This window comes from Pteropus medius, unplaced genomic scaffold (genome assembly GCF_902729225.1).
Source record: "Pteropus medius unplaced genomic scaffold, Ma_sr-lr_union100, whole genome shotgun sequence".
Classification (NCBI taxonomy): Eukaryota; Metazoa; Chordata; class Mammalia; order Chiroptera; family Pteropodidae; genus Pteropus; species Pteropus medius.
This window is the reverse complement of record NW_024356335.1, coordinates 3,508,700-3,523,353: the sequence shown is the minus strand read 5'-3', so window position 1 is coordinate 3,523,353 and position 14,654 is coordinate 3,508,700. Positions and strand designations below refer to the sequence as shown.

At 56.0% G+C, this 14,654-nt stretch overlaps 1 protein-coding gene across 3 annotated transcripts; it reads right to left on the bottom strand.

The window, feature by feature from the left end:
- Nucleotides 1–4,230: 4,230 nt before the first annotated feature.
- On the bottom strand, nt 4,231–12,808 carry SLC2A8 (solute carrier family 2 member 8). Of its 3 annotated transcripts, none has more exons than XM_039861432.1 (10): nt 12,648–12,808; nt 12,392–12,554; nt 11,898–12,104; nt 10,413–10,512; nt 8,858–9,057; nt 8,022–8,165; nt 7,814–7,922; nt 6,955–7,128; nt 6,336–6,481; nt 4,231–4,849 (listed from the first exon to the last, which is right to left on the bottom strand). In XM_039861432.1, exons 1-10 carry the CDS (start codon nt 12,701–12,703, stop codon nt 4,505–4,507), a joined length of 1,644 nt encoding a protein of 547 aa, XP_039717366.1. In that variant the 5' UTR covers nt 12,704–12,808; the 3' UTR covers nt 4,231–4,504. The 3 variants fall into 3 exon arrangements, with proteins under 3 accessions (XP_039717366.1, XP_039717364.1, XP_039717365.1); XM_039861430.1 differs by having other exon boundaries at nt 4,231–4,860; nt 12,648–12,703; XM_039861431.1 differs by lacking the exons at nt 8,858–9,057; nt 10,413–10,512 and having other exon boundaries at nt 4,572–4,860.
- Between the last annotated feature and the right edge of the window lie 1,846 nt (nt 12,809–14,654).

Sequence of the window (14,654 nt, the reverse complement as noted above, 5' to 3'; positions counted from 1 at the left end):
CACCTAGTTGATATTTTTCACTTGACAGATCTTACTGGAATTCACTGTATTAAGTGAGCGACATCCATAGATCCCTTTGAGATAAGCCCTTCTCTACCTTGGGCTGCTGCAATTTTGGACTTACAACTTTGGAGGTCAGAAGTCTGAGATAGGTCTCGTTAGGTTAAAATCAAGGCTTGGTTGGGTTACATTCTTTGTAAAGGCTCTAGGTGACCTTTTCCAGCTTCCAGAGGCTACCTGAATTCCTTGACTTGTGGCTCCTTCCAGCTGGTGCGGTTTCGCCGGCACCCTCAGGCCCAACGGTTGCTAACCCCATACTGGCCACTAGGAGTTAGCAGAGTGCTTCAAGGGTTAACTGATGCACTTCCGCCTGTGGCCACTGAGTGGCGCCAAGGCAGTTTTTGCTTCAGGGTAGCAGAAGCCAGGATTCTCCTGGAAGTTGTTCTCAGGGTGCGGGGTAGGAGATGGAGTGGGTATTGGTGGGCAGTGCAGATGTCTACCCAGTTATCCAGTATAAAGACTAGTCTTTTGTGGGCTGGGTAAAGCACAACTTCTGTTGCACTTGTCTTCTGGGGATGTTCTATCCTGCCCCTCTTCTCCATGGTCCTGGGCTGGGCTCCTGGGGCAGATCAGGACTGTCAGCTGGGGCTGGCTTTTGTCCCTGAAGCAACTTGTGCTCTGATGGGAAGGCCCCAAAGGAGCATTAGGGGAACCTCTGAAGAGCACGTGTATCCAGTCCTTGGTACCTATAAGTGGGCGCTAGTAGCAATCGGAAGGTGAAATGGGTAGGAGCAGGGTAGAAAGTAGCCTATTAAAAGAAAAATGTGTAAAGATTTCAAATGTCCCTTTACGTGGCACCAGCCTTGCATGCAGCTCCCCTCCCCACCACAGCCTCACCACCAGCTAACATCAGCTGAATGCTTGTTCTGTGACGGCCTCAGTTCTAAGTGCTTTACATAATCATCTTTCGACCTCACAACAATCCTATGCGAGAGAGAGCATCATTGTGCCCATTTACAGATGAATAAACTGAGGCTTAGAGCAGTTAAGTGACTTGCCCAGGCCACATAGACAGTACTACAACCGGAATGTGTACGACCAAGTAGTACAACCAGAGAAATACAAGCAAGTCCACTGGCTCTTACCCACAGTGCTGCCATGGCTCTTGGCCCCTGGAAAGGAGCCAAGGTGGGATCGAAGCCATGGCGGTGTTTTCTGTGCCCACATCTCCCTTGCAGCCGGGGATGCGGGTGACCCAGCCGCCTGCCTTCCCTCTGGTCCTTTGCCAGCCCCCATTCACAGAGGCTGAGCATAGCCTGCTTGAAGCTCTGTGTCAAGAAGTTACTAAGAGTGGGTAGCCTGTCGCATTGAGTTCAATGTGGACGTGAGTAGCACAGGCGCTAAGGCTGTCCCAGACCTAGACACCTGACGTGTGCTCGAACCTGTCTGAGTCCTGCTCCCTGGTCTTGGGTGCCGACCCACTGAGAAGACACCCTGAGGCAGTGGGGAGTAGGCCCCCCGGACATGGCCAGTGTACTTCCTCTGGGTTGCAGTCTAACGGGACGGAGAAATCGCTTTGGTAATGCACAGCTCCTCTGACTGGCCATTACGCCTGTAAGGTTTTAGCCTCAGAAACTCCTGGTCACCTACGCACAGGCCCAGCTCTAGTTCTCTCTCTCCCCGACTCTGGCTTCTCTCCCACCTCCATCGTCTTCCTTACCACCTTTACCTCTGCATCGGTCTCTAGGGCTGACATAAGAAATACCACAGACCGAGCGGCCCAAACGGCAGGAAGTTCTTTCCTCAGTTGGGAGCAGGAAGGCTGAGCGTCCAAGAGCAAGGTGTGGGTGGGGTTGGTTTCCTCAGGGCCGTGCTGCTTGGCTTGTAAGCGGCCGTCTTCTCCCTGTCTTCGCACGGTCTCCCCCCGTGTGCGTCTGTGTCCTAATCTCTTTTTATGAGGACACCAGTCACATTGGATCGGGACCCACCCTCTTATCCTCATTTTACCTTCATTCCCTCTTCAAAGGCCCTATCTCTGAATATAGTCACATTCTAAGGCACTGGGATTTAGGACTTCGGCTTATGAATATTAGGGGGACAAAATGTCCATAACCAGCTCCATCTTTCTCTCCACTTCTCTCTTCTCTCTCTAAATTTACATCTATGTAATAGCAGAATTGTCAATATGCAGAAAACCGGAAACAATCTGAATATGAAACAATGTGAGGTTGATTTAAATTTCGATACATTTATATAATAATCTTAAATTCAGCAACTCTTTGAGCACCTACTCTTTGATACACACCACGACTCCAATGGCAAACACTACATCATCATTAAAAGAGTGAAGAAAGTTTACGCTTCAAGCCGGTGGACTGAGCTTACACCTTTACCTCATCTCCACCTCCAGATCCCATGAAATGACAGTGAAGATGCGTCAAAGGGGACAAATCCTTGATGGGACTGAGAACAGGTCGGGAGGCGTGCACCGGCTCCCACAATTAAAACCTCTTTCTTCATGCCTGAATGTGGACAGCCAAAGCTCACCAGATATTTGTGATAAACCAGCAACACAAAAGAGAAAGACCGAGACAAACAACCTCATCAATGATTCCGGAGGAATCAGAGAACGAGCACAACTTTCAAGAAATGTGTAAATAGTATTATTTATAATAGTGAATCCGAAGCGTTGTTGACAGTGTGGCAGGCGACGGTCTCTCGTACACCGCTGGTGGGAACGCGGTACATCCGCTCCGGAAAACAGTTGGGCAGGATCTTAAAGTAATCAGACATAAACTTATCACGTGACCCAGCAGTTCTACTCCACGCAAAACTTGTATGCAAATGTGTGTATCAGCTTTACTCACAACCGCCAAAAGCTGGAACCAGCCTGAGTGTCCAGTGGAATAAAATTTACCAGTACAAAGAAATGAGCTACCATGCGACAACATGGGTGTCTAAACAGCACCTGCTGAGTTAAAGAAGCCAGACTCAAAAGACTGTAAACTATGTGATTCCATTTTTACGAAAATCTAGAAAAAGCAAAGGTATAGGGACGTAGTATAGGGATGCTCCTCCTTTGTGCATGGCAGGGCCATCGCTGTTGGGAGGCGGTCAACCACCAAGGGACATGAGGGAACATTTTAGGGTGATGAAAATGACTTCTATGCTGATTGCAGTGGTGGATTCACAGTTGTGTATATCTAACCTGAGTCACCGAACTCTATGCTTACAATTGCTGAATTTTATGGTATATAAATATGCCTCAATAAAACTCATTTTTAAAGTGAAATATGACTCTTCAGAAAAATCCAAAACAGTATTCTCCACTTCCCCAAAAAAAAAAATTATAGGATGCTGTGGAAAAGGAAAGGGGACTAAGAATGAGTTTAAAATGAGTCAAAACAGCAATGAAAAGCAAACTGGGTGGTTGATTACGCAGAATCAGACAAAGCAGACCTCGGAACGAAGACTATGACAAGGGATAAAGAAGGCCATTTCATAATGACAAAGGGTGAAATTCTCGGGAGAATGTAACAATCCAAAACGTGCACACACCTGATCACCGAGCTCCGTGGCACAGGAAGCGAAACCCCACAGGGCTGCGAGGAGAAACGGCCACGTTTGCAGGTGATTTCACCACCTCTCTCAATAACGACAGAATGAGTAGACGGAAAATCAGTGAGGACGGAGGAGCCCTGAACCCCTCTATTAAACAACACGACCCAGTTGACATTTGTAGAATGCTCTGCCCAACATTACGATGTGGTTCTCAGCCCAATCAATGGACCACTATGCGGGCACTTGTGGGAGCGTGGGGCGTCATCAGCACGGACGGTGTGCCTGCATCTGGACTTCCCTTCTGGAAGGCCCCAAGGACTTTGGACTTTGCTAAACCTGACAGCTGTCCTGTGTATTAGCACATTCTACTGAAATCAGAGCAGCTGCTGCGGGATCGTCCAGAAACAGCCTGAGGTCTTGCTCGCCCCACCGCTCCGCTGGGCCACGCTGCACCTCCACTGCCCCGCCCCCCGGCCTCGTTACAAAGCTTAACAGGAGGTGCCGAGGTGGGCGCCCGCTGTGGGTGCCTGCTGGGGCCGCCCAGCCTGGGACATAAGCAAAGCTGGTAATGGGACGGGAAGTAAATCCACAGATGTGCTTGGCCAGGCCCAGTAGTAGAAGGGACAGGAAAATGCCCTTCGCAAGTGTGGCTCACAGAGAGGCCATGCCTGGTTTTCTGAGTCAGATCTTTATTTGGCAAACAAAGTTCCTTCCTGATAATGCGGCCACGTGAGGGGAAACCGTGGGCCATAACTCAGCTTCCAAAAGCACCTCCTCCAGAAATCGAGGCGTCCAGAGTCACTCCCCTCCACTGTCACTACTGTGTCATGGCGGAGATGGCATGTGGAGGACTAGCCACAGGGCAGCGAAGACAGACACTCCGAGGTGCTCCCTCCTCCTGTCTCAGAGCAGCGACAGGAACTGGACCCGGGGGCTGGGAACCTTATGCCGCAGCTCGAGGGGCTGTGGAGAGCTGGGCAGGAAAGAGGAACCTCGCAGGACAAGGCTCCGAGGGGCTGCGGTCCTGGATCCCAGGTCCCTGGGGTGAGCAGGGGCTCCGGGCTCCGGCTGAGACCCTGCTCGAAGTCACAGGCAGGCTCTGTCCCCTCTGAAGCCCCAGCAGGCCCTGTGGGAGGGGCAGCCGCTCCAGGGAAGGGACTGTCATCGCCCCTCGAAATGCGCTGTGATTTGCTCCAAAGTCTTTCCTTTGGTTTCGGGGACGCAGCACAAAGTGAAAAGGACACTGAGGATGCAGAAGGCGGAAGCGAGCCAGAAGGCGCCGTAGGGCCTGAGCACCTCCTGCGGAGAGAGGGAAAGGCTGCGAGTGGACGTGGCAGACGGGCAGGAGCGTGGGCAGGAGCCGAGGCCCCGGTGCGCCCTGCCCAGGCTCAGGGCAGCGGAGCGGCTGGCACGGCCATCGCTACCCAGGGTGTGGACATGTGACTTGGCAACGGGCCCACTGTGAGGAAGTGACCGCCTCCAGGTCAGAGACCTACTATCAAGTGACAGTCCCCGGGGTCTGACTCCAGAGCCCACAGACCTGCTTCTACACTTAGCTTTGGCCCTGCCCCTTGGGGGCCCCACCCCCAGAGGAGTCTCTGGGCATGGCTGAGCTTACAGCAGGTTGAGATGGGGCAGTGTGAGCACACAGGGACACCCAGGGCCACTGGCATCGACGGAAGGGGGAGCTGTTCCCTTCGGTCAGAGCCTGTCCACCCTCCCAGCACAGCCTGTGACCACAGGCCCCTCCCTTCTCAGCTCCCTTCCTCTGGGAAGCTGCTGGCCCCTCCCCTCCTCCTTGAAGCCCTTCTCTTGGCCTTTGGTACACTCCACACTCCTGGGTCACTGTTAGGTCCCTTGCCACCTCCTCCCTCCTTTGCTATTGGTCCCCCGCCAAGCCCCCAGAAGTACTTTCCACCTCCAGGCCTCTCCCTGGCCTCTCCCTGCTGTGCTTCCCGGGGCAGCCCTGCCTGAGTGTGCCCAGGCCCTGGACGGCTTCCAGGCCAGCCCTGGGCGTCCACCCGTCTCGTGATCGGCCTCCTCTTGCTCCAGCCCAGCCTCCTGGTGGTTCATTCTCCCACCACTGTCCCCCGCCATCCCAGACCTTGTCCTAAAGGGGGCCCTGTCCATCTCATTCATTGCTGTCTCTGGAGCCTTGAACAGGCTGGGATGTAGTGAATACCAGGAGACATGGGGGAATGGATGACTGAACGAAAGGCTTGTCTATCTGCTCTGGCACCATAGCCCCCTGGCTGGGAAGCCTCTGGGCAGGGACCATGTCTGTGTCAGTCCACCCATGAGAAGGTGGCAAAATGTTGAACTGAACTGATGCTCCCATCAACCCTCAGGGGAAAGTACTGTCACGCTCCATTTTCAGCCAAGGAAGCCGATTCAGAGAAGGTAAGCAGCTCAGCCAAAGTCACACCACGGAAAATGGCCAAGGCCTGGCTGGAGCCCAGGCCTGCTGACCTCAAAGCCAGTTTTCCCGCACAGCCCTACTTCTGGGCCTGTGTCCCCAGTGTCCCGTGGGGGAGGCCCACCCAGCTTTCCTCCACCCGGACAGCCTGAAGGCTCCCAGGTGGTCAAAGCCTGGATTCCTCACCTGCCCTGGCCCGTCTGTCTCCCCGTCACTCCTGAACGAGATGGCTGGTGGCCCAGGACGATGGGGTCTCAGCCTGCACATGAGGCCACTAACGTCTTTTGTAACGAAAGTCCTTTTAAAACGTACTTCTCTGCTGACCCTGTGAGGGGGAGGTCACAGGGCCTGTACTTACCATAAGGCTGCTAAACTCTTTTGTCACCAGGAAGGCCATGAGCCAGTTGGTGAGGACGCAGACACCGGTGGCCACGCCCTTGACGTGCAAAGGGAAGATCTCAGACATGAGGAGCCAGGGGATGGGCCCCCAGCCCACAGCGAAGCCTGTGGGAGCAAGGCGGGGGTCAGGACCTGCAGGGTCTGGGCCTCTGGCCCGCAGCAGGCCCCTGGGCGGCAGCCTCACTGTGCCACCGGGCGTGGGCTGAGGGCGCCTGCATTCCAGCCTGCGCCCACCAGCGCGGCGCCCACCAGCGCGGCGCCCACCAGCTCTACGCCTTTCCACTGCGCGGTCAGGCCAGGCCCCTCGCTCCGCACACACAGGTCTTTTCTCTATAGACCGGCATAGGCGGCGGGAGCTACTTGGAGCGCCGCGGCGGGGATTAAGTGAAAGGGGCAGAGAAGGGTTTAGCTCGGTGCATGGCACGTGGTCCGAGCTACAAACGCAGAGGTGGGGACCTCTAAGGAGAGGTGAGGGCGGGAGGCCTGGACTCGCTGGGGGCCATGGGAGCCCAGCAGTGACAAGGTGTCCCCATTGGCCCCCCGACAACCCGCCCTGTCTCCCACGGGGCCCCTCTCACCGGCAATGAAGAGGCACAAGCTGCCCACTGCCAACCAGGCCAGCCCTACACTTGCCCCGGCGGGCTCCGCAGAGATGGGCGCCAAGAGGTCCACGTGCGAGGAGTTGCTGGGGGCCTCCTCGGTCAGCTTGAAGTAGGCACCGAAGGCACTGGTGCTGAACACCATGACCACGCCTGCGGGCGGAGCGTGGTACTGGGCGAGGGCCTGGGGGATTCGGCCCCAGCCCCGGCACCTGGCACCCTGGCCCTGGCTGAAGCCTCAGTGAGGTGTGGCCACAGCCTCCGAGGGGGGGCGGTAAGCGGTATCCAGGAACCCTGACTGGGCAGCGCCCACCCAGCCTGGCCCTCAAACCTCAACAAAGTCCAGAACGCTCCGGGAAGCAGACCCTCCCTGGCCCGAGACGGGGGAGCAGCGACGGCTGCAGCAGCACTGTTTGAACGTCCTCGTCCCCCACAGCGCCACGTGCTCCTGCACCTCCACAGACCACCGCCTGCTCCTCACAATGGCCCGCCATCCCCATTTCAGAGGGGAAACTGAGGTTCAGAGAGGTAAAGTCACTCGCCCCAAAAGACCACTACTAGATCCTGAGTTGCTTCACCTCCTGGGCCCCCGATGGTGCCTCCTTTGCAGGTTCGTTGTAACAGTCAAGGCGTGGCACAGCGATGCCGCCGCTGCAGGCCTGGTCTGGAGCGAGCGCTCAGCGAGAACTCCCACTAAGTCTCCGTCTTGTTCTCAGGGATGCTTGGCCGCCTCCTTCCACAACATGGTGGCCTCGGCAAACACCCCCAGCCTGCAGTGGGGAGCCTGGCCTCGGCCACCCCACCTGCACAGGGCTGAGCCCTCACCCTCAGGCCTCACCTGACAAGGCCAGGAGCAGCCTCCGCCCAGCTCTGTCCATGATGAGAGCCGCCACAGCTGTGAACAGCACCTGGAAGATGCCCACGACGACCGAGGCCAGGCTGCTGTCCTGGGGAGATGGGCCGAGGTGGGTCAGGCAAAGACCCCGTGACTCGGCCACACCCACATGACATCTGGATGAGGCAGGACAGGGCGGAGGCCTCTTTACCTTGAACTTGGCCTCTTCAAAGATGGTCTCTGCATAGAACATGACAGCATTGATCCCTGACAGCTGCTGGAAGACCATTAGTGAAATGCCGATGATGAAGGGCTTGTAGATGCTAGGACGCCTCAGCTGGGCCAGGTGGAAGCCCTGTTCGACAGACATGGGGTGTCAGTGCTTCTCTATACCCTCTCCCAAGGGGCACCCCAGCTTCTTGTCTTAGCCCCACATGGGCCTCACGTCCATAGACAAGTCTGCATCACTATGGCCTCCTCATTTGTAAGGTAACTAGATCCTCGCCGCCTCATGCCCCTTCCTGATTTTTGGGGGGAGCCACAAAGAGAGAGCACATGGGCAGAGAGCCGGGGTCTTGAATCCCACCAGCCTTGGGCCTGGGCTGAGCCATTCCCGGCGGCCCCACCAAATCCTCACCACCACCACAGCCAGGCACGTGCTAGGACTCATTTTACAGATGAAGAAACTAAGTCCCCACAGTGGGACAGTCCCACAGCAGGTAACTGGCAGAGACTCAACCTCCTCCTCTGCCCTACAACTCCCACTTAAAAATCTGAGTCCTCGAGTCTGTCCTGCATTTCTCTTAGACCTGGCCGGACCTTTCTCTTCTTGGGACAGTAAGATCAAGGCTCAGGCTTTCCCAGTGATCTCCAAGGCTCGGGTCCAGCCAAGGAGTGGGGCTCGAGCAGGCCTTTGCTCGCTCACGCACAGGGCAACACTGCCCCCGCTCCGTGTGTGTGCATGCACACGAGCAGCCTTGAGAACTGGCTGCAAAGGGGCACTACCTCGCTGACCACCTCCCTCCAGTTCTGCCTCCCAGACTTCACCTGGTGCTCAGCCCCGACAGGGGGCTCTTCCCAGCCCTGCTCGGAGCCCCACAGGAACTGCACGGCGGCCATGGCTTCCTGGCGCTTGTGCTGAGTCAGTAAGAAGCGTGGGGTCTCGGGCATGCAGCACATCAGCAGCAGCATGAAGGAGGGGGGCACACAGCCCAGCACAGCCAGCCAGCGCCACTCCAGGACCCAGCCTGGATGGGGGGTGCCAGAGGTCAGAGCCAGGGTAAGCAGGCCTGGGTTTTCCTAGCCTGTCCCCTCACCAACTCTAGAGACTCAGTTTAAAGGGTGGGGACCTCACTACCTCTGTATGGCTAACCTTGTGTTACTGATATTATCGTTATTGTTGTTGAAATGTAGAGATGATGAGGGTTCAGCATTATGCTACGTCTGCTCAGTAAATGTTTACGTAGCCATTAAACGAGGCACTCGCTATGTAATGACAGGTATGACATAGCACATTTGTGTAAAAGGTCGGGGCAGGAGAACAAATATATATAGTTCTCATACATGCAGACTCTCTGGAAGGCCACCAAAAGACAGGCAAGGCTGGCTTCCTCGGAGAGTACAGGGGACAGAGAATGAGGGGGACCTTTCTCTGAATACTGGATCACAGAAATTGATCAATGAAAGTGCAGGTTATAATAAGCTGGAGATAATGCTATTGGTGTATCCAGATGTCAATGTCTGTACATGGCAGGGCTTTGGCACACTACTGGGCAGCCAGATGGCTGGCAGGAGTCTGTAGAGTCAGGAAGGGAAAACCCTGAGCCTGCATATGGACCACTCTACAGACCCAGAGGGTACGTGGCCCGGCCCCGCCACGTCAGGCCAGAAGCCACAGCCCCCCACGGTTCTCAGGCTATCCCTTACCAATTCTTATTTGGGGCTGGTACTTTTCACGTGTCACTAATGTAAACCCTCAACAGCCTTGGACTAGGCGGGGTTATCCCACTTAACGACGGAAAGTGAGGCTCCCGGGGGCGGTGTGACTAGGCCAAGGTCACACAGCTAGTAAGTGGTGGAGGCCGTCCCTTAATCGGGACTGTCAGATTTGAAGCTTGTGCTCTATCTGCCCCAGTTCTGGTGAAAACACACCTGCCTCCGGAAGCTTCCTCATGTTGGCCCAGCCCTGGAAGCCACCTCCTTCATGCTGCAAATCCAGTTCTGCTATTTCTGAGGGAGAGATGCCTGGGCCCGCCAAGCTCCTGGGTTGAAGATTTTGGGGGCGTCCCACCTGTCCCTGGAATCCTCTGTCACTGCACAGTGAGGTACTGACCTAACCTGTTAGCCCTCCTGCCCCACACCCCCGGAATGGGCTTCTGCTTTGGGAAGATGAGGACGTCACCTTCTCCAGCTCTCCCTGGAACTTAGTCACAAGACCCACATAGCCCAGGATCTCAGGGAGATAAGCTGGGAACCTGGCACCTTGGGCACTGCCTGTGTGACCTCGGGCAAGTCCCCTGACCTCTGTGAACTTCAGTTTCTATTCTTATAAAGTGGCCACGTGCCCATTAACAGGGACTGAAAGAGATAATGTGAAAACTACCTGCCAGGTAGGCTAGGAGGATGCCGGTGACAACCATCAGCTGCACACAGGAGCCGAGCAGCCCCCGCACCTCGGGGTAGGCGATTTCAGAGATGTAGACCTGTTGGCATTAAGATGAGAGCCTCAATTGAGGCTACTACAGGCCCGGTGGGCCCCGAATTGCAAGTCCCAGGTCAGCAGAGCTTTCTTCATACCTCCTCGAACCCCATCAAGTGATCTGTAGCGGGTGTTTAAAGGGATTAAGGGCACATACCTGGCTGCTGTGTGGATGGGGATGGGGATGGGTAGGTGGGAGCACAGAGCTCAAATGTTCATTGAATTGTACGAATACCCTTGATAAAATGCAGATTCTGATGCAGCAGGTCTGGGGTGGGGCCCAAGATTCTGCCTTTTTAACTAGCTCCAGGTGACACCCAGGCTGCTGGCCCATTGACCACACTTTGAGTGGTGTCCTTGGAGTGAAAGTAGGAACTCTACCTCAGTAGATATCAGTGACTGCCACTGCTCCCTCTGGGCTCAGGGGCCAGAAAGGCCTTGCCCATGCTTCTAGGATTTTCCATACTTTATGCCCATGACTTAGGTGTTTTTTTGCCCAATAAAAAAACCCGAAACAAAAAATCCAACCCAGCTGCTGCCCGCTGCCCAGCAGATGCGGGTGAAATAAGTGGCAGCTGCAAAGGGACGATTAGGGAGGAACACTGAGCCATCGCTGTCAATCTCAGCCAGGCTGGGGTGTGGGTGGTTGATCATCCAAGCCCATGACCAAGTTCACTGGTCACCAAGCAATCCCAGCTGCCAGGGTCCAAGTCCTTCACAAGCCATGCCAGGGCTGTATGTGCAGTCTTTGAATCCTCACCCACCACATGAGGTTCTCACTTTACAGGGGAGGGAACTGAGGTGCAGAGAGGTGCTCTGCCCCAATAAGTGGCAGAGCTGAGATGTCTCCCAGGTGTGTACAGCTCCAAAGTCATCCTGGGCAATGCTGGGTTAGGGGCAGGCAGGCAGAAGCAGGGGAAGCAGCGGGAGGGCTGGTGTGGAGCAGTGAAGGGGAGCATCAGGTCCCAGCGGCCTTTGCTCCCGGGGACAAACCAGAAAAGGATTTTCCTATTAAACTGTAGTCAGTAGTCTGAATGACAGGGAATGGGGGATGGGGGTCCAAGCCATATTGTGAGGCTTCTGTTGCCCGTTCACAGCTGCCATCTTATTTGTAGAGCAAAAGAGAGGCCAGGTTAGGTGGCACAATCCTGGGTTTGAGTAATAGCTTCACCACTGACTAGTTGTGCCTGGACAAAGGACTTAAGTTTCTGAAATTCACTTTATCTGCAAACGGGGCTAACAACCTTGGCTCCTTCGGAGGCGAGGCTCTTGCAAAAGTAAGGGAGATAAAGCAGATAAGGGGCACCCAGGAGGCCTCAGCGGGGAGAACCATGCCCCCAGGTCTATTCCTTCTCTTTGTCCCAGGGAGTGAAGCTGGGGGACACTCACCGGAGCCACTAGCGAGGCAATGCCGCAGGCTAGGCCGGTGAGGAGGCGGCCCCCGAGCAGCATCCACACGTCCTGGGCCGCAGTGATGACAGCAAAGCCGATCACGAAGGGCACGGTGCAGAGCAGGAGGCTCAGCTTGCGACCGGCGCGGTCCACCAACCAGCCGCCCAGCACGCCCCCCGCCGTGGCGCCCAGGGTCACGATGGCCTGGGGGTGACCGCCGACTGAGAAGGGGGTGCCAGGGGGTCGTGGCCCAACCTCGCCTTCCACCCCACTCCCAGTGGCCTCAGAGGGAAGGGGGTGGGAGTTCCTGGCTGGTGGTCAGAGGGAGACCCCTGGCGGGGGAACTGGGTCGTACTGGGTGGAGGGTTTCAGTGCACTCCCGAAGCAAGGCAGCGGGGAGGGTCCCATCGCGCATCCGAGAGGGCGGGCGTGGAGAGTCCCAGCACCCGTCTTAGGGATGGGAGGAAGGAGGATCTCAGCCGGAGTCTCACCCCGAACCATGAGGCGGCGGCGTCGTCTAGGCGCGGGGTCGGGGGCGCGGCGCGCCGCAGGCTCGGGATGGCCGGGGAGCTGTAGCCGAGCGCGAAGCCGAAACTGAGCGGTCCCAGGGCAGCGGCGAAGGCGGCGAGGAAGACGCGGCGGCTGCGGGGAGCTCTGCGTGGACAAGGCGGTCAGGGAGCGGCGCCAGCCAGGGCGCCGCGGAACGAGCGAGGCTGGTCCCTCCACTCCCCCGCGCCTCCTGTTTACCTGCCGCCCGGAGGCCGCAGAAGCGGCTGGGTCTCCTCCTGGTCCTCAGGCGTCATGTCCGCGGCCAACGCTTGTTGGATCCGCTCTAAAGCCTGAACTGTCACGGGTCCCGCAACTGCTGCCGGCACCGGCCTCTCCTTGCATAGCGGCCAATGGGAAGCTCTGGGAGGCTCTAGGGCCGGAACGGGCGGTGTGTGGGAGCAGCCAATGGGGACGCAAGGCGGGGTTAGCGTCTGCGCTAGGAGCCGCCCTTCGAGCCAAAATAGACCAATGGAAGCAAAGAGCCGGTTGGTAAAGCAAACTGGAACCGCCCCTAGGACAGAGCTATTCAATGTGTGGGTAGGGCGGAGTTTGCAGAATCATCCAATAGGAGTGTGGTGCGAGAAGGAGGCGGGGTCAAAAAGCGGCCTCAAGCTGAGCCGGCCAATGAGGGCGGAGGGCGGGGACTGCATTTGTGCTTGGAGGCGCCTCTGTCTAGCTTTAACCAATGGGGCTAGGAGTCTGATGAGGGCGGAGCACGTGGGCCACGCCCAGGGCTTCCTGCTCCAACTCTGGACAGCTGCAACTGTTCTCTCCCGGGCGGGTCTGCAATTCCTGCTGACCCTTACTCCTGACCCCTCCGCCTGGCCCAGCTCTGCCCATTGAGAGCCGCAGGACGGAAGTTCTCCAGATGACTGTCCTGTGCTGCTCTTTCTCCTCTCGGACGCAGAGCCTGGCCCGGCGCTCCACCTGTGCTGTCCGGGGCGGGGCGTGGCCATGCGGCGCCACAGCCCGCCTTCGTGCGGGTCACCACTCGGAGTCCTCAGACTGCTGACAGCTACAGAGCCTGCGACGAGCAGGACCTCCAAGTGCTGAGGACCTGCGTTGGGCGGGGTCCCCCATGCCTCATATGTGTGACTAATCTGTGTTTACACGATGAGCTGGATGCACCCTGTTAAGTTCCACTCACTTCACAGATCATCTTGACTCTTGAATCTTCATCTAAATACCTCCTAACTTTGAGCCCCGGGCAGATGTTAATATCCGGACACTCTACGTGTGCACCCAAGTCACTACTGGGGGTGAGGCTGAGATCAGGCTCTGGAGAATCCAGCCATTTGTATCCAACACTCTGGGTTCAGGCAGCTGCAGGGGGGTGCTGTGTAATTCTGGAAAGAACCAGGGCTTTGAGAGTAAGAGGCTTAGCTCCTAATCTTTCTCTGGGCCTCCATTTCCTCATCTTTAGGTGGGGATGACAATATCTGTCTTTCAAGAAAGTTTTGAATAGGGGCAGTGCATATAAAACACCAAACACATGCGAAGCACTCAAATGCTAGCCAGTATGATGATCATGATAGTTGTTTTACCTAGTGCAACCACCTGACTGTACTATCTTTAAAGACTTAGGCAACCTCCCCTCTGTGCTTACACAGCATCTTGTTGCTTGAGTTATAAACTCTTATCACAGCACTTTTTTACTGCTTTGTGGTCACCTGTTTCCTTCTCTCCCTCCCCCAGTGGACACGACCTCCTCCTCTGGATGGCACCCAGTGTTTGTACAGTGGATGCATGCCTCAAGTTCCATGGGCAAACTGCTCAGTTAGATGGTTTATTCTGTAACTCAGTCAGTGGGGTATGTGGAGAGGATGCCCCAGTGAGCCCAGCTAGTACCAGCCAGCCCTCTGAGCCGTGTCTGATGGTGTCTGTCTGAGGGTCTCCCTCCCCATGAGTGTACAGCGTTCACTTCTTGACCTTTGTAAGCAGGAATTGCTGCCATAGCCGTGTCCCGCCCCACTTTATCGAGCTATGCACCCTCGGTCTGATTAGTAAGGTCCACCTCTTGCCCTTCCTACAATCATTCTTCAGATCTGTGTCGTTGGTCAAATCATGAGGCGGCTATGATGCTGTCTGCATTTGGGAAGAATGGTCTAAAAAGCTATCAGTTTTCCTATTCCAGGTTGAGAAGCAAGAAACTTCAGGGGGAAAGATGACAGGAAAAACACACATACAAGCTCATAAAGCTTCCAG